General features: G+C 36.9%; 1 protein-coding gene across 3 annotated transcripts in view; it reads right to left on the reverse strand.

Moving 5' to 3' along the window:
* The window catches only part of PPARG (peroxisome proliferator activated receptor gamma), a 129426-nt gene that overhangs the window by 66833 nt on the left and 34957 nt on the right, over positions 1 to 27636 (reverse strand). Inside the window, exon 1 of one of the 3 annotated variants that reach the window (XM_045812297.2) lies at positions 4153 to 4324. The exons of the other annotated variants lie outside the window; for them this stretch is intronic. Within the exon in view, the coding sequence (XP_045668253.1) occupies positions 4153 to 4306 (154 nt within the window). The 5' untranslated portion in view covers positions 4307 to 4324. Of the gene's footprint in view, positions 1 to 4152; positions 4325 to 27636 lie in introns of those variants that run through there. 3 annotated transcript variants of the gene reach the window in all.

Genomic DNA, 27636 nt, shown 5'->3' on the forward strand with positions numbered 1-27636 from the left:
AGTTACAGGTGCAGAACTGCATCTACAAAAAAGGTGATCTAGTAGAGGTTTATAGAAACTTAGTTCCATCTAAATGAGTCTGATTCACTATCACATACATTTCTGCAAATACTCAACACTAGGAGATGGACATAGGGCATTCACTGGACAACTTTCTTATGCCGAATTTAAAGATGTCTTAAAGAAGCTAAAATAACAGCACCCATGTCAGTTCTGTTGATTTAATACAATGAAGACATTTACTCTGCTCAGATTTCCTCTGATACAAAGAATATGTGCTTTATAAGAGCTATGATGATTTTAGACTTTCCTAAGGGTTACCTTATTCAAGTTATTGGTGAGAATGTTGACAGAGATAGTAACCTATGACAAACTATCAGAGCTATAAAAATTGTTTTCCATTTGACAACCTATGTTTTACACTGCAATGAACAGTTTAAATGGATAATTGCTGTCAGGTAGCTTTCAAGAGAAGTTGTATTCCTTAAGAGATGCCAGGGGAAAAATAAATAAAAAATTTTTTAAAATGCTGTGTTTTCTCGTAAGCATCTAATATACATGACATTTGTTTTTGGTGTTTCCTATAATTCATAATTTGGGGGGAAGTACAAGAGAAAGGACAGTTTTTGGAAACATAGTTAGGAGATTCTCAGAGTCTGGAAATCTAGCAAATCTACTAAGTCCTGGTGATCAGAAAAGAGATATGAATTGTTAAATCGGAGAAATAAATGATAAAATAGAGCCGTACTAAAAAAATTAACATGGACAATAGTAAAATTCTAGAAAAAGGCCCTGAATTATTACTGGTGTGTGATTATGAAATTCAGAGCTGTGTCAATTACCTAACTCTTCATCATAAAGAATATTATAGTCTAAGATAGTTTTTCAACGTCTCAGAGAAGAAAACTTGCAATCATTGCTCTCATTTAGGGCCAAAGAATGATTTCAGCTTTTGGAAATTCAATCTTTTCTGAAACAAACATTAACAAAAGTGGGAGATAACTGCCCCATTTAAAAAAAAAATCAGACAGAAAGATGCTTTCTCTGAGTATGATTATTTCCTTATCAAAACATTCATGGGAGGTCATGCAAAAGCCTCATCTCACTCAAAAACTGCCACTTATTTTGATGCACAAAGAATTGTACAGTTCCCCCCCCCCAGATTCTTTAAAATGGTTCCAATTTAGGACATTATATGTCTTCTATTTCATCCATAAGTGATTAATACCAGAAGACCAAAACAATAAACTCTATATAGGACTTCAGATGTGCTTTCGCAAATATTGTGTCATTTAATCCCTGCAATAACACTGTATTTCTGTTGCTATATGTGGAAATAGAGGGAAGAGAGGATAAATGACTTACTCAATTTCACACGGAACGTACGTGGCCAAGACACAACTGGTAGTTACATGCCCTGATACTACCTGGGTCCCTTAAAACCTCTAGAAAGGTGAAAACTTTGGTCAATTATTTAAATGCTTCCAAATATATAGTTGCCTAGAGTCACAGAGACACAGCTTAAGTATCCCTCAATAAAAATGGCGGGCAATCAATCACTCACTCCTATCTCAGAAGAGGCGCTCGTTTCAAAGGATTGTCTATTGCAGCATTTATCATGTCTCCAAGGCATATTTCCATTGCTCAATCAGCTCCAAAGGACAAGCGTGTCATCATCTTTCAATGCTCTGGTGCAACACTTTAAAATTATAGAATTCACACAGGACTGAGTCTGGCACTAAAAGCAGGAGGCATATTCAGCTTGAGTTTGTGGAAGCTTCCCTTTGATCTTGCCAAGTTTTACTAGTAGAAATGGTTTCAGAGCCAGCATGGGGTTACTTGGGGTTACTTGAGGAGCTCATGCTGAAAATAGGGAAATAAGATAAAGGGGGGTGGTGGTCACAGTGATAATGGAGCCCAGGAAAAAGCACAGAACTCCTCTTTGGGCATAGTGGCTACACACATTTTTGAATGTCATGAATATGTTCAATATAGCTTGGACATATCATTCACACTCAACAAACCACTTTTTCTTCAAAGTAGCACTCAGCTACTTGCAACAACCCCCAATCCCACCTTGCCTATAGTAAGGAAGAAGGAGCACCTCAATTAATTACCGTATTAAAGCCAAATACCTAAACTCTACAGTGTTTCATCTCTGATGGCCTCAAATAGTTAATGATGATTATATGTCCAATTACGAGTTTGTCTGTTTGTTTTGGCAAGGGTAGAGTAAATAGTGGTCATCTACAAAATGCAACTGAAGTTAACAACCATAGGTCTTTGCCTTTAGGAATAATATTTTTAAGAGAAAAACAACACTTACGAATAAGAAGTAATCAGAGACTATACAAACAAAAGTTAAATAATTTGTACAATATATAATTTCTTAATTGCTTATAATCCTATTCTGTACCATGTTAATTAAGAAGAAGAGTACTGAGTTAGTCTTTTGGAAGGGATTTGAGACTCAAAACAATTAAACCCAGGGCAAATTCGAGGCATAAACATGTAGGGATTAGTACAGAATGAAATCTAACTTGAATCACATAACTATCTCTTACCATAAACAGTATTTTTCCTCAGTTAACCTAAAATATTTGTCGCACTACATTCTGGACACATTCTTTGCAAACAGACAAAATCACCGAATTTTGACTCAAGAACTATTTCACAGTATAGCTAGGACATTCTGCCCTGATGCAGGCTAAATTGGTAACTGGAGAAAGACAGCAATAATTTTTATGGCTTTTAGAAAAATAGAATAATAGATTTTTATATCCTATAATGAAACCAAACTCCTATTTAAGAGGCTCAGATGACATATATATACTGTATCAAATCACCATCATAGAATGAAATAGTATTTCAGGAAATATTTTTTCTTAATTTTTAAACAGCCTGATGTTGTCGTTTTTTTTTTTTTTTAAGATTTTATTTATTTATTTGACAGAGATAGAGACAGCCAGCGAGAGAGGGAACACAAGCAGGGCGAGTGGGAGAGGAAGAAGCAGGCTCATAGCGGAGGAGCCTGATGTGGGGCTTGATCCCATAACGCCGGGATCACGCCCTGAGCCGAAGGCAGACGCTTAACCGCTGTGCCACCCAGGCGCCCCTAAACAGCCTGATGTTTCAACAAAAATAATATGTGAATAATATGTTCAAGGTTCAGGCTTCCAGAAAAATTAAAACATTAAAATGTAAAGCCATTCATTTCAACAACGAAGCGACTTAACTGTAATGCTTTAGCACTTATAAAACAAAAATCACACTAGTTAACACAATCTATTTTTATGTGGTATCTATGCGAAAAAAAATAGAAATACAGAAATAAATAAAAGAGAAGCTGTGCTAAGACACTCCAGTAGAAGGAGCTGTAGAAATGAAGAACTTATATTTTGCAGTGGCCAAGAAAGGAATTTTGAAAAATGAGGTATCTGCTTGAATCTTATATGTCTGAGTACAAGTGACAGCTAATCAGTTCCTTAGCACGCAGTAGACATTTAGGGATGTTGTTTTCTTTATGTATAAAATGAAATGCTTGGAAAAGACATTTTCCGAGGCCCCACAATAAATTCTACAAGCATTAGGCACTATGCTAGCTATCCTAAGAAATACAGAGAAGATTGTAAGTTGGTCCTACACCCTGGAAGCATCTGATTCTTTGGGAGAGGTAAAATGTACAAATATCTAGATTTCAAAGTAGAACTAAACATGCTGAGAGAGCTTTAAGAGGAATAAAAGTGCTGTAGGAGGGATAAAAATTGCCCGAGAGTTATCGACCATATAAGAGTGTAAAACGGGAGAAAAGGACCCCTTGGGAAGTCTAAAAAGACCTTAAGTATATTTGGGAAACACATATAAACCCAGGAAGTAAAAATGAATAGGATTTTTAAAAATATAAATATACCCTTAATGCTTACAATTCAGGAAATGGGAGCCATGCACGGAGATAAGTACGGATACGTTTAGGTTTCTTTTTCAAAGTTCTGATGCTTGTTAGTGAACACTAACACAGCAAACGAGGCATTCAAATCCTGGGCTAACACATCTTCTATTAGAATATAACTTGGAAAATAAACTACAAGAGCAAGTTTACCATTCCATAAATGCCCAAAGTAACCCAATAGCCATATCTGGAATTGACTTTACCTTGTGAAGTGCTTGCAGACAGTGTATCAGCAAAGGAATCGCTTTCTGGGTCAATAAGAGAATCTCCCAGAGTTTCACCCATAACAGCATGGAAGAGGGATTTGCTGTAATTCACACTGATATTTTGTCTATTTCTTGCAAAAGACCAATCCATTAAAAGAAAACGACTTGCAGTAGTAGAACTTGTGAACACAACCAATGAGTTAAGACATTAGTTTCCAAATATTTTGGAGAGGTGGGAATAAACCACAAAGGACCAGGCCTGAATTGGCTGGCACTGTCCTGTTAGAGAGCCAGCTGGGAACAAATGTTGTGTCATAATGTTGCTCACTGCTTTGGCAAGACTTGGTACATTACAAGGAAAACATTGCCACACTGTCTCGCCAGTGACCCACATGTTCTGTGTCTTGTGAGGGGCGTGAGTTGTACAGTATTTGGAGCTATCCGAGCAGAGATCGTTCAGTTTTCGATTGCTTCTTAAATGGGAAACTACATCTCTGAGTTATGAAATACCAAAAACTTACTTGGACAACGTTTTTTCTAGCTGCCCGTCCCTGGTTCAATCTCTAATCATATTATCCGAAGAAAACTATTTAATTCAAACATGTCCTTGTATTTTAAAATTTGGCATCAGCATGCTACTGAAATGTTATTTTCTGAGGCATTTGTCCCACCACTTGACAAAGGCCAAAATGATACTGACAGATTCTGTAAGATTAAATAGTTGAGAGATACAGTTTAGATTTGATCTACCAGGGTTTGCTTTTTAAAAACTAGATGATTAAGATTATCCATCACTAGCAGAGGCAGCAACGTTGCACCAAGGTCTGAACGTAGTTGATGTTTAAATGATAAATGCCATGTCATCGTAGAAGTGGAGTTCTCTCTGAGAAGAATAATGCATTATCAGAAAAAAAAAAAAAAAAAAACCCAGACTCACACTGATAGGCAGGCGAGGAACTGTGGTCAGTTTTGTAATCAGGAAAAAGTTGGCTTCTTGCTCAAGTCCTTTGCCCTTTTTGGCAAGGAGAAACACAAGCAGTGCCAAACTTCAGTGTGGAAGCAGGTCTCCACTTGTCCCATAAGTGGCCTGATAGAATTGCAGTGACTTGTGGATTTAATCAAGATGCCCCCACATAGGGCGATGTATCAGATGGCAGTCGTTCTCCTAGACTTATCCCAGTGTTCCCCCGAGTGGAATAAGTTTCATTCTGTTTCACCTACATTGAGTAACTGGTCATCCTGCAAGGGGACTAACAAAAGTTTCCCTGTTAATCATGGAGCAACAGCGTGGTGGGGAAAATGCATACTGGGTCTCAACGGCACAGAATAAAGTGGAGAGTTGGGCATTTGTATTGCTTAAAAACCTTTAAAAACAAAAAAACTTTTACCAAGGTATAGTTCAAGTTAAAGCAAGCTTCTTGACAGTCCAAATGACTGAGGTAATTATGGGTGTGTAGAACTAGTTTTGTCGATATTCAACCTGACCTCTCAATAAAGGAGTTTCTCCTTCCCTCTCAATGCTGGGAAATTTCCTTGTAGTACAGACACAATGATAATAGTTAAAAGTGTGACTAGTCTAAGATTTTTGGTTGAATATAATGATAGATCAAAATCAATTCTAGAAGTCAGCACAATTTCCTTCTTGTTAATAAAACAGAGCAAAAATTTAAGCCCCGTTCCACTTACAGATACTCCTCGATGTCCCAAGATGTGCTTGAGTCTGGCAAATTTTCGCTTTCTTCCTATGAAATGGCCGTTTCTTCCTCAATTCCCTATCCTCTCTCCATTCTTGCTCTCAGATACCAATGTCTCTCCAACTTAAAAAATGAACAAGTTTGTTAAAATGTTAAGATTATGCCAGAGTATAAAGACAAAATGGGGGGGTGCCGGGGTGGCTCAGTCTGTTAAGTGGCTACCTTCAGCCCAGGGTCCTAGGATCAAGCCCCGCGTTGGGCTCCCTGCTCAGCACGGAGCCTGCTTCTCCTTCTCCTTCTGCTCCTCCTCCCCCAGTCATGCTCTCTCTCTCAAATAAATAAATAAAATTTGGGGCTCCTGGGTAGCTCAGTCGGTTGGGCGTCTGCCTTCGGCTCAGGTCATGATCCCAGGATCCTGGGATTGAGCCCCACATCGGACTCCCTGCTCAGAGGGGAGCCTGCTTCTCCCTCTCCTGCTACTTCTGCTTCTGCACTCTCATGCTCTCTCCCAAGTAAATAAGTAAAATCTTAAAAAAAAAAAAAAGGACAAAACAGGCAGAAGGATACCACTTTAGAGTGAAACTCTTTATAAAAGTCTAACACTCTGTTAATAAGATGAGAAAACAAGGCCCCCAAAAGACAAGTACACTCTCCAGGTTAAACAGATAGGTAGTGACAGATATGGAACTAGAACCTAGGTTTTTAGGTATCTAATTCCCTGGCCAGCCTACTATTGACCTTCCCCAACTTCTACTCTTATAAGTGTCTAAATTACCTCTTTTAATAAATCAGTCACCATAGGGACAGTGTATAGGGTGAGTTAAGGGGAAAGTATGTTAACTCTTTCAAGGAATATCAGTCAATAACTGTGTCATTCGTTTTTCTATACCCATGGATATGGAGTTGGTGTGGGGAGTTTCTCAATGCCTTTGTCTCTCTTATTCCTACATTTCTTCAATGATGACGTAGGTCACTCACGCCACATAATTCTATCTGTGGATCTCAGTTTAGTTTCTGGGGCCAATGGCATTAAGCTGGCCCTCCAGTTGTACAGTGATCTCTTCTGCTATTCAGACAATACAATACACAGATCCGTTCTTTCCAACTATCATCAAAGGGACTAACTGGATTCTTCACCTACTATTATTTCTATTCTCTTTCTTCCCCCCTCAGACACCATTCAACTTGTCTGTCTACTGTCGTAGCTATCCTTTCCAACCCCCTAACACCTCTCACTCACACTGTGCTTCAGCTATTCAAACATAGAATTATTACTAACAGCTAATCATTCCCTAACATCTGAATCTAACGGCATCTATTCCCCTTGGACGGTATTATTTGAGAGCAACAACCTGTCCTATTCGCTGTATTTCACTCATTTATTTATTCAACAAACGTTTATTGGCAAAAAATCAGAATATATTGGCAGGTCTTGAGTTAGGTGCTGGCTTAATGAACAAGACGGATGTGTTCTTATCTTGTGGATTTAAAAAATAGTCAATAGGCAAAAATTACAAATTTATCAACAACTTTTATCAACGTATGGACTGTAGGCTCCATAAATGTTACCTAAACTCTTGACAGCATATCAAGCAATATAGAAAACACCCCAAGTTACTAACAAAATACCTACACAATGTGGATTTTTAATCATACTTTTTATGTTAGTAACTATTAATTTTTAAGATTTATTTATTTGAGAGAGAGAGAGTGTGTGTGTGTATGTGAGTGGGGGAAGGGGCAGAGGGAGAAGGAGAGAATCTTAAGCAGATTCCCAGCTTAGTTGGAGCCACAGAGGGCTCAATCCCAGGAACCTGAGATCATGACCTGAGCTGAAACCAAGAGTCCAATGTTCAACTGACTGAGCCACCCAGGCACCCCAGTAACAATATTTTAATATTTTGTATCACACTGTAGCACCAGGTCACTTGAGAAATAACTTGTTCACCGTGGATATGAAAATGGACAAAAATAAATGGAGCCAGTCCCATTTGTATCTAATTAGGAATGTGCTTTGTCCTGAGATACTGAAAAGACTTATTTTATTTTACAGTGATCCACCCATGTATTCCTCAAATAGTCACCAAACACCTTCTGAATGCCAGATATGATTCTAGGTATAGGAGATAAAGTCATTAATCATCCAAAGTTCCTATCCTCAATAAGTTTATATTTAACTATATTTACCAAAATTATCCAAATATACCTAAAAGAGTGATCTTTTAGCACATTTAACTTTGAAGGTCAATTAGTATGCACTGATATCAGAAATAATACATCTGCTTAAATAAAGTCATTCCTATCATTGGACAGTATATGATCAACAGAAAATTTATGAGAGTTTTGACATGCATGGGATCATTTCTATCTTCAAGGCCTTAAGATTTCCCAGTGTCCTACTCTTCATAATATCAAAATCTAAGGGATATTAGAATAAGATACATAAAAGAGCATGCCAGTAAATGGCACTATAATGTAAGATGTTGGAGCTGCAGACCATGTCTAGGTGTTCCGCATACCAATTGCGTTATCAGTACTTTGCATCTAAAGGGTACCTTTACAAAGAAGTCTATGGCTTTCTATCCTGAGGATCACCCCCTTTGAAGGCTAGTCCTTGCTAATTCAGCAGAGTGAGGAGGAATGGTAGAAGACCACCTTCTTTATGCACTTGCACAAAAAACTAACTCAGCTTCTTCTACTGAGGGATGTAGGGATCTGTGTGATAGGCAAGTTGAGAAGGTCATCTCCTCTTGGACTTTGGAGACATAGGGGTATGGATGCGACTGTGGGTAGGGTAGACAGGAACATCAAGAGAAAGAATGAAGATAAGTAGGAACGGCCATATAGTGAGGAAGCTGAAAAACTTATTTAATTCTGTTCTAGTTTATGACACTTGAAAAAAATGTAGTTTGGTATTTGAGAAGGCTATGCTTCAGTATTTTGTCTTCAGTATTATTTATGATTCTTGTCTTTAGCCAAAAGAATCTGAATATTACTCAGCCAAAACCTCCCAAAATTTTAGTACACTTAGGAGAAGGCAACTGGACTAAGAACAGCTGTGCATGATTCAGTAACAAAGAGAATGTCTAAAAATCCATAGTTAATAAAATCATAGTAATATTATATATGTACAAGGTTTTTTAAAGCATTATTCAGTGTTTAAAATAATTTATATCAAATATATCCATAAAATAGAATATTAAATATTTTTTGTGTTGCGTTACTCTTGAAAGCTAATTAAAACCTTGCTTCTTTTGGCTGTAGGTTAAATTTGGATTTAATTCTCAAGAGTAAAATTGAATTTTTAAAACTGCTTTAATTGCTTTCTTTTTCTTTTATGTAAAATAAGCTATGTTAGTATTGGTATAAAATAGTGTGCACAGTATTTTTTCTTTTGTTATAACCCAATTTTAAAAGCTGCTTCATTTAATGCTTGAAGCGCTATGAATACTTATGCTGGCCCCTAAAGGTGAGGAGCTCCTTGGGAGAACAAGATCGAACACCTCTTTGTATCTCTAGAGCCTAGCTCAGTGTCTCTAGTTGGCACAGAACACATGTTTATTATTTTTGTTCATGTCGAGAATCTTGATAGAACAGCTGCTTGCACATCTGTCTCACAAGGATCATTCAAGGAAGAGTTTAGAGACCTAATGAACTGACAACATCAGTTTTCTTCTTATTCCAACAAGACATTTCTCTGTGGTACTCCAAAGGACACCAGATAATCGCGAACAAGCAGAATGACTACCTAGGCTCAGCAGTCCCTACCCGGAACTGCTGCCTTTTCCTACGGCAATTAAAGTTGGCTCGGAACACTATCTTCTAGCTGTGGTTGCATCAATTCAGGGTTTCTTCATAGTCACAGGGGACACAACATGGAAGAAATGATGTTCCAATGGGATGCATGCCTAGCAGAGGAACAAATATCCTGAGATGTAAATTCCACTGCGACCATCACAGCAAGCCCAGGACTTCCATGGAAAGAGAAAAAGGAAGGCTGCTGGTGAGAACATCTGTGTTATTTTTTTTTTTTAAAGGCGAAGTCCATTCTTCTTTATTCAAAAACTATAATTTAGTTCAGATTTTCAAAAAGTAAAATTTTCTATACAGGATTAATATTTCAAACTAATATACCATTTTGATTTAAAGAAAAACCAACTGAAAATTTCCTTTTCTTTCTCCCCTTCAAAAGTTAACTTGCCAGTAATACCTGAAAAAGAGCCTAACCTGTCTAACTACTTTTTAGGGATCAACTAAACACTTTTCAAATTCCTGTACCTTCGAACCAAAGACATCCCACCTAAACTATGTAAACTTGTCTTTGCCTATAATATCTGAAGTTCTCCACTAATGTGGTTTCTAGCATGATAAGATACCATGGGTTGTAGTATCAACAGACCCAGATTTATATTGTGTAAAATCCTAAACCTCTAAAACATATTTTCTTCATTGTTCAGATTTTAACAATTAATTTTTCAAGATCAGTTGTATGGAGATTCCCTAGGTAACATATCTTATCACTGGTGAACCATACTAGAATTCCACAAACATCCTAAAGCAAGCTCAGAACCACAGTGCTATATGCAAGTTCAGTTTATGTAAAATAAACAAATTATCAGTTCTGTAACCGCACCAAAGGAAATACATGGGATTATTGAGATCACAGACTTATAAAACTTAATACCAGGGAGATTAATATAGTCAAACTCTTTTACTTTTTCACATAAGGAAAATGAGTTCCAGAAAAATGAAATGATTTGCCCAAGGTATTACCTAGATACTTAGGAGCTGAGTTTGAACTAAACATCAGGTTTCTTCATTCCCAGTCCAAAGCACCAAACTGTGCTTTGTCATGAAAATGATGCAATAAAATGTTCAAATACATTGTTGCGATCCATGACTCCTAATGCCAACAATTATGTTAGAAGTCTATCAGCATGAAAGCATTTGTACTATGATATGATTCACTTAATGTGCATGAATCACCAATGAGATTGCCATAGTTCATCACAGAGTTTAGAGACTTTGCTTTCTACAAAGTAAGTACTTAGTAACAACTTGGTAAATAAAATTCAGTAATATTTGAGCAATCAATTCAGGAATTCACTTTGCTGACAGATGTCCTTTTGCCTCATTCATGTATTCTTTAAGAGTCATCCTAGCATTCTGGAGTTCTTCTGGTAGAAACAGTTGTCTTTTCTACTGACAGTTCCTTGTTCTTACGAAAACAACAAAATTACTATGTGAAAATTTCCATAGTTTTTACTATGGAAAAACTTCGAGGTAATAATACTCTACTTTTTTTTTAAGTACGTTAGAGCTGTATGGTGTTTTTTAACCTCATTTGAAATTCAACAATGCCACTGGGAGGTTATTCAAAGCAAAACAAGAAAATAATAGCAAGTACCAAATAGGGCTTCAATATGGAACCTGGTAATGGGTTTGGGTCATAAAGTTTTACTTTATTTTCTATCAACTCTGTAAATGTTATCATGAATAAAATGGTCTACTTCTACTAAGTGAACTTGTAAAATCCATACTTGTTTTTGAAGATTCCATACTCCACTTGTATACTATTTCTTCGTGAAACTTATTTACGTTCATGGAACATACTTAAAAGCAACAGCAGGTAATATAAAATGTTAACAATAGGAGAAACTGGGTGACGGTTATATGGGAACTTTCTGTAATACCTCTTCAACTTCTTTGTAAATCTAAAATTATCCCAAAAGAAGAACGTCATTTAAAAAAATAAAGGCAATAGCAATGTCAGTTGATGACTGCTTTTTATTACTTTATTAATCAAGTTGTCATGTGTAAGATTTAAATTTTTGAGGATAAGAATTCATAATATTATAATTTTGGGAGCCTCTTCTGTTCCAGGCACTGATTTATTTCAATTGCCTTTAGTTCTCAAAATTATTCTTTCAGATGAGAAAAGAGAGGTTTAGAGAAATAAGGTGACTTGCCAAAAGTAAAAATGCTTGTAATCGGCAGATTCTGAATTCAAAGCCAGGTCTGTTTGACTATACCACACCAACTAAAGACAAATAGGCAAAGCTTTACAGCCACAAACTATTACCAGATGTTTTTGAAAGATAAGAAAGTGTTTTCTAGTCTTTGTACCCTCTTTCCTCAAAGGAAACATATTAATTTTCCTTAAAGGACAAAGTACACTGTTGCTTTTCTGCATGTTGTTTAATAACCTTTTATTATTACAGAACCAGTCTACGTTCGTTGTTAAAAATCTAAAAACTAAATTATTTCTAGTACTCAGAGATCATCGATGTTGAACTGTGTTTCTCTCACTGGTTCTTTTTCTGAGCATATGTATTTCCATATACTTGAGTACATACACGCAGTATTTGTACTTTTCAAATAAAAATGAGATATGGTACTTAGTAGTGGCAACCTGTTTCTTCAAGTCAATAATCTTCATCTTTCCACTTTTTAAATGTTCATTTCAAATAATATCCAGTCCATAGCCAATAATATCCAGGCCAATAATATCCAGTCCATAACCAAAATTCCCCCAGCTGACCCAAAATGTTCCTTTTCAGCTGGTTTGTTCCAAACCTGAATCTAATCCAGGATGATGAAATGCATCTGGTTATATGTCCCTTAAGTCTTTTGAAAAGACTTTCCTTAATTTTAAGGCCACTGACTGAAGAGATCAGTCCAGTTATCATGTAGAATGTTTCACCCTCTGGATTCGTCTAGTTGCTTTCTCGTGGTATCATTTAGCTTGTTTCTCTATCCCTGTGTTATTTACAAACTGGGTGTTATATTTTAAGATCTATGAATTCAAGTTAAACATTTTTTACTTGAATGTCACATAGGTAATGTTCTAGACTTCTTGTTTGATCACATCAGAGACACAGCATATGATTGACCAATGATGATGCTAAGATTGACTACTAATTTAGAAGGACGATAGTCAGATCTTTCCACTGTAAGGTTACTTTTTTCTCCTTGCAACTAGAAAGTAATCTGTGTGCTGTGACTTTGGCATACATGGCTGTTCAGTTTCATCAATCGCTCACTTAAAGATTTTAACACATTTAATAATCTTCTCCTGAATCAATACTTTGAGTTTATAAAATGAAGCTTTTCTAATTCTAATTCTATCACTCCATCTGCATTTGTTAGCTGCCCTTTTCCGATGAGGTAGGGCTTTCCTTTGGGAAGTACAACTATGTGGATACCCTGAAACAGTTCCTACTAACAAAAGAAGAATAAATATCTAATCTGTTCTCTGTCATTAAAAAGGTAGATATCTTTAACACCAAACTTTCTTGGTTGGGCATATCTGTATCTTCTGTTCATTGAATATTCCTATCATAAAATATTTATATACGTAAGTTTCTTTTTTTTTTTCAATCATTTCTAAAGAATTTTATTTCAACTTCAATTTTCTCTGTTATCCTTGGTTCTGACAGTTACAACCAGGACACCCATCTGCTCTGGTTCTTTTTCTTTTTATGGTATATACAAAACCACTTATCACCCCCTAATAAGATAACTAATGCTTCAGTTTTACCAAACAATTTCCATCAACAGGGACTTTCAGTTTTTATCAAATGTTTATTCCTTAATTATAGGGGATAAGTAGTATACAAACTTGTTCTTCCAAAATCATATTGTGTGTCAGCAAAGTTTTAGGAAGAGAGTCTAAGATTCCTGACAGGTTTATGGACTAATTAAACCACATTCCAACCACCAAGTTTGTTCTTTATACCCCAAGGTTGCTTTTCTTCAAATACACTAAGCTCTAGGAAGTAAGATTCTATGTTTCTATATTTACAAACATAAACCCCACTGTAATAAACTTTTCATTTTAAACATCCAAAAACATCTTATTAAACACAAAAGGAAGGTAAAGACAGACAAGAAATAACTTTTTCAATTCTAAAATGAGCACACACATCCCAACAGAAATAAAAAACAAAACTGAGTCTTAAGTCAGTCCTCCTTCTAATTATGTTTTTATTTATCTACTGCACACGGTCAGATGAATAGCTCAAAATGCCTAAAGTCATTCTGGGCAAGTTGACAAGGATCCTACACATTGAAATGAGAAGTGGGAAGAAGGCCAGATTGCTTAATTGTTACTTGGGAATCTGAGGAGGTAGACAAGCCAAAATCTTTATGGGGATCCAAAGAGTACAACTTCTTCCTTAGGCAGCAAGAGAAAACAATGGGCTAGATTCTCATTCTGTGTAATTTTATAGGATGATTCCATTGTATCGTCCATTGTCTCTTTTATGTACTGCCTGAAGGGGAAGTGTATTGTTATCGATGGAAGAGCATCCATAAGAGTTATAGAGGATGAGAACATAGCCTCTGGGAGATTAATGAATGATGCGGCATTCAATCTAGTATGTAACTGAGATAAACATCCTGGGAACTGCATACCCGAAAGACCTATGCAATAAGGTCAGGAGGTTTTAGTAACCAAGAGTTAATGAGACAAGCAATATGCCAAGCTGATTAAAGGGTCTTTGAAAAGAACATTGTGGGTGGGGCGGGGGGACGATAAACAGGAGATTGAGAGAGGGTAACAGAAATGTGAAGATGAGGTTGTCATATCTATAGGAAGTCTCAGAGAACTTATCATCTAACCCCCTCTTCATTTGCAGATGGGGAAATCAAGGCACAAGGAGGTTAAGTGACTTTTGCTGAGGCCTTTCCCAAGATAATATAGAGTTAATGCCAAAGTCAGAGCTAGAATAGAATCCATGATCTCCTAATCACTGGATGCTCTCTCCAGTTCCACCAAAATAGAGTTTTTTCAAACAGGTCTCCTTACCACTTGGGGGGAGAAGGGGATATCTTATGGATATGTACTTCAAGGAAGTCCTACTTAAAAAAAAAAAAAACTTTATAAAAAGCTTTATTTAACAACTTTATTGAGGTATATTTTATATATCATTAAGATTCATTTCAAGTATACGATTCAATGAAATCTGGTAAACTTACCGAGTTTTGCAACCATCATCATAAATCAGTTTTAGAACATTTTCATCACCCAGTAAGATCTTTCATGTTGATTTACAATCAATCCCAGTTCCTGCCTCCGATCCCAGGCAACCACAAATCTACTTCTCTGTCCTTATAGATTTGCTTTTACCGGACATTTCGTATAAATGCAATCATGCAATATATGGTCTTGCGTCTGGCTTTCGTTTTTGGTTTTGTTTTTGTTTTTTAAATAAGTAGGCTCCACGTCCAATGTGGGGCTTGAACTCACAACCCTGAGATCAAGAGTAAATTAAATGCTCTACTGACAAAGTCAGCCAGGCGCCCCTCTGGCTTTTTTCACCTAGGATTATTGTTTGGAGGTTCAGCCATGTTGTAGCATGTATCAGTAGTGAGCTCCTTTTTATTGATGAAGAATCTAGGTCAGGTGTGGATGGCATACCATATTTTGGCTATCCATTTAGTTGATGGACACTGAAATTGTTTCCAAGTTTTGATAAAAAGTGTTCAATTCTATATTTTCAATTTTCCTTTCATTCTAATGATAAAAAAAACTGAAATAATTTATATTTTAAATTATCTGGCTATCTGGATTATCTGGGTGATTTTGTAACCAAATACATGCAGGTTCAGTGCCAGTGTTTGTATTTATGATTTCATAAACTCAGATATGTGCCCAGGATTACTACTTTAGTTGTCCAGGATTCATGACAGAAGGACACAGGTAGACTTTTAACATGTAAATGATTCATCTGAGCTAAGTGAAAACCAAATGAGGCCCAGTAATATTGTCAGGAGGACTGTTTCACAGAAGAGAGTAGTCAGAGAAAAGGTGACGGAGAATTTAATCAGAGGCATTGAACAGCGCGGGCTGTAGAACCTCAGAAACAGGTGTTAGGACAGTCATTTCCATTTTGAATTATTAATTCGAAGTTAAGAATTTTGTAACTTGTTATTTGATTCGTTTTGGTTGTATGTAAGAGCTACACGCATCAAAAGTTTATGGGTGGTTTTGTACATATTTAAGTTACGTTATGATAAAAATTATGTGAACGCTGAGAATCCTAAGAAGTAGTTTCCTTAAAAGAAGTCTGTGCTTTTACTCAAATACTAATAAGACATAGCTATATAAAATAATTGAACCAGACTTTGAAAGTGTTTCTAACCCTTTTATTTTATAGATAAAGAAAAAAGAAGTGGTATGATTTGTACGAAATGATACAGTCAGTCAGTGATCAAGCTAGAGAGACTCTTACCTGCCATTGCTATAAAACATTTATTCCAAGTTGTATATTGTTAACCTCATTGAGCCTTTAGTCATTTTATAAATAAGATATTCACTGAGATTGAGACGAAACAGATTCATTTTCTAAACCATTTCTACCAATGACTGAGTAATGATTATAATCCAAACCTTTAATTGAGGATCTAACATCTGGTAGTCACATAGCTGGCATGGGGAAGAAGAAAAGATGTTTTAGCTAAATTCAAGAGTCAAGAGGCAGAATGGTATACATAATTGGAAAGTGGAAGACCAGGGTTCAACTGTTCAGTTCTGCCACTAACCCTGTTTACAAACTCAGGCAAGTCACAATGGCTCTGGTCGTAATTCCCAAATTTTAAAGTAGAAATAAGGAAAGGTGGGTAGAGTAAATGACTTCTAACATTTCCCTTTAGCTCTTCCATTCAATAAATTGTGAGTGTTTAGGTCTCATCTATTATAAACTCTTGTTCTTAATTAGAATCACACCTAACCTCTGCATAGGTTAATAATATTGCTATAATCCACCCACACATTCACCTACTCATCCACCTTATTGTTCACTATTTCCTAACATGTAACTTAAGTTCTATTCAAAAGGATATTATCTAGTCACTCCTATGTACCTATGGCATATGGTAGATATTCAATAAATGTGGAGTGGGTGCATTACTGTGTGAATGAATGTGTATATTCTTATTTTCTGTCATCCACCATGACTTGTTTCTGGCTTCTTGATCTTATTTATAACATTGAAGGATATTTTCTTGATTAGCACAAAGTAAATGCTCTTTGAATATCAATTTATTATTTCTAACCCCTAATAATTCAATTTACGTAGAGTCACTACCACATAATTTACAGCTAAGCTGTTTCATAGATGTTTGTTTTATTCCTCCAGGTATATTGTCAAGTCCTTTGGAAACATGAGAGGGTATGCTTTTTATTTCATTTATTCTTTTTTAGTACAGCACTAGATGTTCAAGATTTAACTGATTGTTAATTCCAAACAGATAATACACTGTCTTTTCAAAGGCCTTCAGGAAAGTATTCTACTCCAAATTTAAATGTCCACAGGAAATTCAGCCCCCCTGTTTTACTTTCAGAAGAGGTTCTAAGAAAGATGATTACTTTTCTTTGAATACTGCCCCTGTACAATCCTAAAGACCATTACTCAAAACAACATTCCTCTTCCTTACACCTTCTTTTCCCAGCTAAAGAATCAGTTTCTCAAAATTAGCTCTTTAGACCAGATTCAGTTTTTGGTACTTGAAAATTCTAGCATAATTAATTCTTTCAGTTGCATACATAAAGAGTCTTGGGCTGTGAAAGAGCACAGGGTTCTAATCAAGGCTCTACTGCTTACGAATGTCTTTGGGCAAGTCACTGAGCACTTCTGGGCTTCAATTTCCCCATATATATAAAATGGAAAGTAACATCTACCTTGCCTTATAAGGATATTATGAGGATTAAATATTTTACTATCTGAAAAAAACTTTACATATTTTAAAGCTCTATGCAAATGTAAGCTATTATTATTTCCCTATTGTTGCTAGAACACTAAAAGCATTTTCCTTATGGTTATAATTTAAGAGCTCCATTGAACACACATTAAAAAACATATGCATGTAAGAAGGTTGAAAGGAGCTATGCTATTGTTAGTTATTTCTGGGTGATGGGATTATCAATGACTGTTTTTTGCTTTATATATTTCGACATATTTTTCAATAGTAGCTACCACTCTTAGAATCTAAAAAGTTATTTTAAATAAAATAAAGACTCTATGCAACAATTGAGTATTAAAAAATAACAGCCGTCAAATCTGGAGGACTCTTTAAAAGAAAATATCAAGCAAGTCTTTTATAGTTAATAAAATTAAGTTTCTGAGTAGATTATTAAGGTAAATGGCAGAGACATTCAGCTAAGCTTTTCAAAGAAGAGGACGGTTATCAAGAATAATATGTTTCCATTTTTCTAAAGAACTATTATCTTCCATCTTTTTTTTTTTTTTTTTTATTCTGTGAAGTGTTTCTGCTAGATATCAGCATCACCAGTCCTCAAAGAGTATCAAGAGGTGAGAGACTCACAACATGGAAAACCTCAGACAGGAAGCTTAACGTTAGTATTGCATAAAAGATACCACAAACTCCTGACCTGGTTCTTGTCCTCCGCCTCTCCCCACTCCCCATGAGCAGCCAGCATTAATCTGAGGGGTCTTATGATGCTCAGAACGCATTCACAAACCACTTTCCAGCTCAGTTCACATCTTATTTACCGAGAATTCTGATCAGTAGCCTTTTGGTTCCAGCACTGTCCCAACTCCAATATCATTTCCCATTTAATATGTTCTCATCACTCCCAGACCTGACTGGTGTCTCTGAGGGGTGAAATAAGATGACCATATACTTAATTACCCAACGTGGGACACTTTCAAGAGTAAAAGAGGGCAATATTAAAAATGACACTCAAGGAACAGGCATAAACTGAGACTGTCACAGGCAACCAGGGATATAATCACTTTAAAATTCAGCAGAGTGGGGGCACCTGGCTGGGTCAGCATGCCACTCTTGATCTCGAGGTCGTGAATTCAAGCCCTATGTTGGGCATGTAGCCTACTTTTAAAAAAATTTCAATAAAGTGAGGAGATGTAAGAGAGGAGAAGCTTCATGATGTCTTTGGTCCTGGCCCTGAAACTAGGTCAAGGCTGCCACTGTTCATTGCACATTGCCTTCCACTTCTAATGGTTGTTTGCTCTTGAATGTAGGAACCATATGAACACTTTCATTGGAAATTTATAATTAAATGTGGTGAAGCAAATTTTCTTTGTTTGCTTTTCTCTTCTTCTTTTTTTCTTAATGTGAAAGGTTCACACAGGGCAGCTGTTTTGCAAAGAAGGGTGTGAATTGCAAAGGTTTTGCCCTAGGCTGTCTCGCATTAAGAACTGTTGCATCTGGCCACTTTCCAAGCAACCAGATGTGAAGTAAGTAATGCCCATTTGGATTACAAATCTCATTTTAATATCTTTCAACATAAATAACAATAATAGTCAATATATTTATTTCAAGGCTTCTAAGAGGTGAGAGACCTTAACCACACAAGAACTATACTCTAGAAACGCTAGAGAAAACAATGACCCTATTACAAGTATTTTTAAATGACCAAAAAAGCTTATTTCAATGATGGCAGTAAAATAAACTTCGTTTGATGGCTAACCAAAGCATCACATTTGTAAAGATTTTTTAAAATTTTATTTATTTGAGAGAAAGAATGTGAGTGCAAGCGGGGAGCAGAGGCAGAGGGAGAGGGAGAAGCAGACTCCCCACTGAGCAGAGTTGATGCAGGGCTCAGTTCCAGGACCCTGGGATCATGACCTGAGCCAAAGGCATACGCTTAACCAACTGAACCACCCAGGTGCCCCCCCCAAAGCATAAAATTAACCAAAGCATCAAAAGTAACAAAGACCCGAATAATGCAATTCAGTAAATTCTTAACACCTGGGAAGTCTTAATCATAAGCCTTAGCTATTGAAATTATTGTATTTCATCCCATACAGATGACCTAAGGCAATACAGGCTTTGATATATACTTTGGAGAGTACAGACTAAAAAGCATTTCAACATTCCTAACAATAAACCCTTTATATCAGTCTGAAACTACAAGTGAATGGATTTAGCTACCTTGAAAGAAAATTAACAATAATTTTTAGTATTCTCAGTTTTGTAGTGTGATGGGTCCATTAATTGGATGGGCCTTGTGATCCATCAGATTAGGCTATTCTGGTAACAGTTCATACTATTCATGTCCATAAGCATAAATGAGACTAAGACTTGGGAATATGCAAAATAAAGGAAAGAACTAGAAATAAACTTAGAGCAGATAAGTTAAACTAGCTATACAGTAGGATAATGGAGATAAAAATAGGTCAAGTGAACAGGAGAAGTAAATGTTGAGACACAAAGTATCTGTTGGAAGAATTCAGGATAGGGCTACTTACACCACAAAATATAAAACGATCGGTAACACTAGCATAGTCTAAAATTTTGAAGTATACAAAGCACTTTTACATATATTATTTATTTTGTCTCAAGAGGTAGGAATTATTTCCATTTTATTGAATACTGAGGCTCAGGGAAGCTAAGTGACGGCCAAGATCATTTGACCAGAAAGTACACTCTGAACGTAAATATTTAACACAAATTAACAAACATCTGCTGAATGAATCCAGTCACAAAACTTTGCTATTTACAAGCTAGTGTGGGAAATACAGAGAAGGGTAAGCCTACCCTTAAGAAATTTGTATCTTGACAAAACAAGTTGCAAAGAGGTGAAAAGTTAAGTAATAACGATTCATGATTTGAATAGATTCTAGCCAATGATAGAAGAGATGTCACAAGGTACCACCTGGTTAATTGCCAAATAATTGAAAAATGACTAAGTTTCACAGGGAATCCTGAAGAGCATGTCAAAATGGGATGGATCATAGAAAAGTCTCCATGGAAGAAATGGGATTTCCACGAGGGCTTATATATGAGCAAGGTATATACCAGAAGAGAGTGACCTCCTTCGAGACAAAGACCATGTTTCTATGTCACTTCCATGTCTGTGTCACAGAACCTCAATATCACTGCATGATTAAAGATCACTGTCTGGCTGACTGATGAACTGATTAACAACTGGATGAATAAACACATGGATGGGAAGTATGGAGCATTCTAGACAGGGGTAAGGGGTGAAAGTGTGCCTGGGGGGTAGCGAATGCAAAAAAATGACTGTGCTTAGCCAAGGTTAGAGGTGTTAGGAAGAACAGAATAGTAGCTAGAATGTAGGTCTCCTGACTTCCAGTGAGGAGCAGAGGTGTAAATGGAAAGAATACTAGTTTTAAAATTAGACAAACTTAAGCTAGAATCCCAGTGCCACCCCACGCCCAGGCTGTAACTTTGGGCAAGCTATTGAACCACTTCCAGACTCAGAAATCAGGTATGTAAAGCACTTAGGAGTGTTTGGCACAGAGTTAAGTACAAATGCTAGTTTTCTTCTCCCCAGACCCCATTTTAAAGGGTATTTTACTTTATTAAACAATTCACTTTGGTATTGCTAGCATTGGGAATATCCCCTGGGCACCTGCCTCATGACTTAATTTACTCAAACCTAATTTAGATGTAACTTTTCAGATGGCTCTTTACTGCACACATATATGTATTTGTCATGTCAGTAGATAATTCGAAAGGGCTGCATTATATATGAGGTAAGCGATCAAAGAATATACATTTTGATGAAATTAACTGTGCTGAGGAATATACTGATATAGCTGGTTTTACTGAGTTAGAATTATAGAAAAAGCCAGATATTAAATAAAAACAATTGTAATGTAACTTTTATTCACTATTAAATACCCTTAATGTACTGAAAGTTGTTCCTATACCTTTAGAAAAAATGGATAAATGCTAAGGGGGAAAAAAAAAGCAGTTAAAAAGTGATTTGTTTTTTAAAGTAGCTTCCAGAGCATTTCCTGAGATAATCTTCAATATTTTCTGTATCTTCAGAAAAATGTCATTTGCTATTCAAAATGAAACTAAGACATTAAAAGTTCTCAAATCATCAATTCAGTTATCTAAATTGAATTTAAATTCTATTTCACCTCACAATATCTATCAAGATGGAAAAATGGCTTATTGTGTTTCAGAAAGATTTTATACGACCAGAAATGAAAAGGGTTTTTTAGTTGGCTGAGTTAACCAGAAATTCAATTCACCAAGAACAACGTATACATTGTACATCCCAGTTTATCAACATTTCACGTGACTAGATTTTGGCAAAAGGACTGGAAACATGTTTAATTTGACAATCAGTAGCATAAAACTGTCTCTGGATGTAAGGTAGGCAGACATTTATGGAACCAATCATTTGACTTTTCCATCAGAGAGCAGGCCCCCGGATGCGGGCCTCTCTTCCACTGCTCTGTCTCCTTCCTGGCTCCTGAGATACCAATTACCCTACCATCAGGGTTGCTCCTTCCTCAAGGCTTTGTCTTAGGCTCTTTCACTCTTCTAATTCCATATGCTCTTCCCTAAGCAATCCCACTATAGAACGTTTCCAATATCATGGATAAATTGAAACCAGATCTGTATCTCTGCTCTGGCTGCCTCTTCTGTGCCACAGCTCTGTATTTGGACAACTATTTGAGCCACCCACTGAAATAGCTCCTAGGCAACCCAACTGCAAATGGTCCAAAACTGCATTCATCATCTATTCCCCCCAACTTGTCTCCTTCAGTGAGCCCTATCTTTAATAAAAAGCTCCAACGGTCTCCCAACTGATCATGCCCCCCAAAAAGGAAGTCATAACTGACTGCTACAATACCCACATTCAATCAATCACCACACCCTTTTGATTCTACTATTAAATATATTTAGCTACTTCTCTCAGTCCTCTCTTTCAACCCTAAGTCCTCTCTTTCAACCCTATCTTTCCTGTAGATTCCTAAGTGGTCTCCCCGTATCTTTATCGGCCCTTATCTCTTCTCTAATCAATTATGTACCGCAGCTAGAGTGCCCTTTTAAAGATGCAACTCAGATTACGTCACTTCCTTACTGAAACTCTGTATTGACTCCTAACTGTCTTAAATCTATACTGGAGGCATGCCTGGGTGGCTCAGTCAGTGAAGCATCTGCCTTCGGCTCAGGTCATGATCCCAGAGTTCTGGAATCAGGCCCTGCATCAGGCTCCCTGCTCAGCAGGGACCCTGTTTCTCCCTCTCCCTCTGCTGCTCCCCCTGCTTACGTTCTCTCTCTCTCTGTCAAATAAATAAATACAATCTTAAAAAAAAAAAAAAAAGGAATTAAAAATAGAAAAAAAAAAACCTATACTGGAATAATCTGGTCCCTATTTATCTTGGAAGCCTCTTTTCACTCCTTTTCCCACCTCAGACCCCCCCCCCACAAGTTATTTCCTCTGTAACGCTGCTCTTCTCAAAGCTCACTTCAGCTAACTCCTGCTCTCGCTTCAATTGTCAGCATAAAAATCTCTTGTCTGAACCCTCAGACTAGGTTAAACTACCCTACTATCACTTGACACAACACCTATTATCATTCTTCTCCTTTGCACACTTGTCATTTTAGTTATTACTTGTTCATCTGCTTCTCTACTACATTTTAAACTCAGTGATGACAGGATCCCGGCAGTATCCCCACCGTGGCACAAAGAACACTGAAGGAAGGCTTTGAAGACTTGGGTTTTAGTGCTGGTTGGTTTTATTAACTTGCCGTGTTATTCTGGCGAGTCATTTAACTTCTCTAGGCCTTCTTTTTAAAGGGAAGGCGTTGGTTTTGATCAGAGTTTCTTAAGCTTCACTAATGTATGGGTCCCTTTTAAAGGAAGAAAAAAATCTTAGACACCTGCCAAGGTTGTGTCCTCAGATTCCCCAGAGGTCCTGCTACCCCCAGGTGAGAAAAGCGATACAAGACACCATTAAATGTCCTTGAATTGTGAAATCTGGGCTTTATAATGACCTTTTATAAAGGTCATTAATATAAAAATGTAATATTTTTAAATTCTAAAACTCTCAGATCCCAAGAATATATTTGTAGATCCCCAAGAATATGTGGATCCCAGTTTGAGACAGAGATGGCCTCCTCCTGGTCTAAAATTTCATCATTCTAAGAAAATGAAAATGGATGTTTATTTTCTAGAGTACTTCATAATGATTCATACCCCCCACATGGGCTTCCCCTCCACCCCTGCACATGGGCTCATTAAACTGAGATTTGGGAAAGAACAGAAGGAAATTCACAGTAATAAGGCATTCAGAAAAAAAAAAATCTATCATTTGAAGAGAGATTCTTAGGTACTGATTTAGTAACAGGATGAAAAGTATTTGACCTTAAGTCAATGTATATGGCAATGAATGACTGATAGTATAATTTGAGTCCAGAGAAATGCTTTCTATCATTTGATTATATAGAGAAGTATATGAGAACATAAGAAGTGAGAAAACAATAAGAAGGCAAAAGGCAAACAGCCCAGTTTAAAAAAAAGGCAAAGGACATGAATAGACATTTGACCAAAGGACATGTGAATGTCCAATGAGCACATGCACAGATACTCAACAGCATTAGTCATTAGGGAAATGCAAATCGAAACCACAATGAGATAACAGTCTAACCTACAAGAATGGCTCTAATCAAAAATATGGAAAACAACAAGAGTTCAGGAGAATATGAAAATTGGGACCCTCGCATTGCTGGTGGGAACGTAAAATAGTGCAGTAGCTACGGAAAACAGTTTGGCAGTTCCTCAAAAAGTTAAACACAGAATTATCATATGAGCCAGCAATTCTACTCCTAGGTATCTACTTAAAAGAACTGAAAACAGGGACTCAAACAGATACTTGAACACCTGAAGGTTCATTGCAGCATTATTCATACAAGTCAAAAGGTGGAATCAACCCAAGTGTTCAGCAACAAATGAATGGATAAGCAAATTGTGGTCTATATGTACAATGGAATATTATTCTGCCAAAGAAGAAATGGGAGTTCTGATACATGCTACAACATGGATGAACTTTGAAAATGTCATGCTAAGTGAAATTAATAATACACCAAAGACAAATATTGTATGATCCCACTTACATGAAATAACTGGAATAGGCAAATTCATAGAGACAAAAAATAGGACAGAAATATCCCTGGGCTGGTGGTGGGGACTTACTGTTTAATGGGTGCAGAGTTTCTGTTTGGGATGATGATGATGAGTTTTGAATACAGACAGGGCAGATGTTTGCACAACGTTGTGAATGCAATTAATGTCACTGAACTGTACACTTAAAATGGTTGAAATGGGGCCAACAGACACATGACAAGATGCTCAACATCATAATGATCAGGGAAATGCAAATCAAAACCACAGTGAGATCACCTTACACCTGTCAGAATGGCTAAAATAAAAAAAACATAAGAAATAACAGGTAGTGTTGAGGATGTGGAGAAGAAGGAACCCTTGTGCATTGTTGGTGGGAATGTAAACTGGTATAGCCACTGCGGAAAACCGTATGGAGGTTACTCAAAAATTTTTTTAAAAATACCATATGACTCAATAATCCCACTACTCAGTATTTACTCAAAGAGAATGAACACGAGTTCAAAAAGACATATGCGCCTCTATATTTATTGCAGCACTAATTATGATAGCCAAGATACGGGAGCAACTAAATGAACAGATAAAATATGCAATACACGCATGCACACACACACACACACACACACACACACACACACACACACTGGAATACTATGAGGCCATAAAAAAGGATTAGATCTTGCTATTTGTGACAACATGGATGGACCTAGTAATAATTATGTTAAGTGAAGTAAGTCAGACTAAGAAAGACAAATACTGGGGCGCCTGGGTGGCTCAGTCGTTAAGTGTCTGCCTTCGGCTCAGGGAGGGATCCCAGAGTCCTGGGATCGAGCCCCACATCAGGCTCCTCCACTAGGAGCCTGCTTCTTCCTCTCCCACTCCCCCTGCCTGTGTTCCCTCTCTCGCTGGCTGTCTGTCTCTGTGTCAAATAAATAAATAAAATCTTTAAAAAAAAAAAAGACAAATACCATATGATTTCACTCATGTGAAATCTAAAAAGCAAAACAAATAATAAAAAACAAAAATAGAATGAAACCTATAAACACAGAGAACAGAGGGAAGCAGGGGTGTGGCAAATAGGGTAAAGAGGAGGAGTGGGAGATACAAGCTTCCAGTCATGGAAATAAAAGGTACAGCATAGGGAATATAGTCAATGACATCATAATAGCATTGCATGGTGACAGATGGCAGCTACACTTGTGCGAAACGTAGCATAACATACAGAGATGTTGAATTGCTATGTTATACACCAGAAACTAATGAAACATTATATGCATCAACTATTTTCAAATAAAAAATTTGAAAAATAAAATAAAAGGAAATATAAATGGAAAAGAAAATGGTTAAAATGGAAAGTTTTATGTTAAATATATTCTACCACAATAAAAAACAGTGAGAGAAGAGCTTGTTATTTACTGGTCAGACAACTAAACCATTAATGACCTAATAGAGATATAAAATAAACAAAACATTGTTTTAGTAGAAAAACTTGTTCTACAATCAAGGATCTCAAGAATTAGCAGTACTGGGGTGCCTGGGTGGCTCAGTCGGTTGAGTGGCTGCCTTCAGCTCAGGTCATGATCCCAGGGTCCTGGGATGGAGCCCCGCATCGGGCTCCCTGCTTAGTGGGGAGCCTACTTCTCCCTCTTCCTGTGCCACTCCCCTTGCTTGTGCCCGCTCGTGTGCACTCTTTCTCAAATAAATAAATAAAATCTTAAAAAAAAAAAAAAAAGAATTAGCAGTGGTAAGTGTATGACTAATCACCTACTCATATTTGGAATTATGGAGGTCCCCATAACTGGTTTACACCTATCAAGCAGCACAAATTCTAATTGTATGGCTCAAGTTAATTACTAACCATCCTTAGTGATGAATGTTAGAGGCCTCAAGGGTAACTGAAGAACAGCTGACCTGCAAGTCTAAATATACTGATCTCTTATTATCCTTTGTATCCCCTTCTAGTAGAGACAATAAGTGGTGAAATGAATTTCAGAATCCAGGAGAGAAAAGTTACATCACAATCGTCGTGCACAGTATGTTCCGAGAGCAGAACCTAATGCTATTTCTTCCAATTTTCACCTTATAGAACACATGCTTTGCAAGGGAAAACAGAACTCCAGTGCCATTCAGAGACTAAAGAATTAATTTTGTTCGTTCAATTCGTTTGCTTTGTTTTACAACTTGACAAGTGATTCTAATAGACGTGCTCTTCTTCGTTGAAACGCCCTGGTAGTTTAGCACCGCTTTTGTGACATGCCTATGTTTCAAAGGTCTTTCCCAAATGTATCCAGCGTGCTATAAAACAAAATGCTCACCCTTGCTACCTCTTCAGATGCTGAGGTGGAGGCCTTTCTCAACAGTGCCAACAAGGCCTTCATGCCAGCTGTCGTCCCTGCGTTCTCTGCTACGGTCTTCATGCTCTTTTGATTTGGACGCTTCGCTCTCTTTGAAAAATCTTGCCAAGTAAGTCAAAAGAGATAACATCCTTCATTTCACTCAAGCTGCTTGGAATTAAACCCCTGAGTGAGAAAGGTAACATCTATTTATAATAAATATTCTGTTCTTCAGGCTTCTCTTCTCTGGACTTCTTACAGAATACCCAGAGGCCAGACTCTCAAATTATCTAAATATAAACAAAATGCCTGTTTCCTGACTGAGACCTCATCTGCCAAGATTCCACTCAGACTACTGATTTATAGACGGCTCTAACTCTCGAAGTACAGGAGACTCTAACAGACGTGGTGACACTGCCCATGGTCGGGGAGACAGAACAGCTAAAATAAAATCCACAGCACTCCAAAGAGGAAGAAGCAAATTGGGGTAAAACATCCAGTTTCCTTCTTTTTTCTTTTCTTTTTTTTTTTTTTACCACTCAATATTTTTCACTCTGCCTCTTGTATTTTAAATTACAAG

The sequence above is a fragment of the Ursus americanus genome, chromosome 14 (genome assembly GCF_024610735.1).
Source record: "Ursus americanus isolate L20-20 chromosome 14, mUrsAme1.1.p, whole genome shotgun sequence".
Classification (NCBI taxonomy): domain Eukaryota; kingdom Metazoa; phylum Chordata; class Mammalia; order Carnivora; family Ursidae; genus Ursus; species Ursus americanus.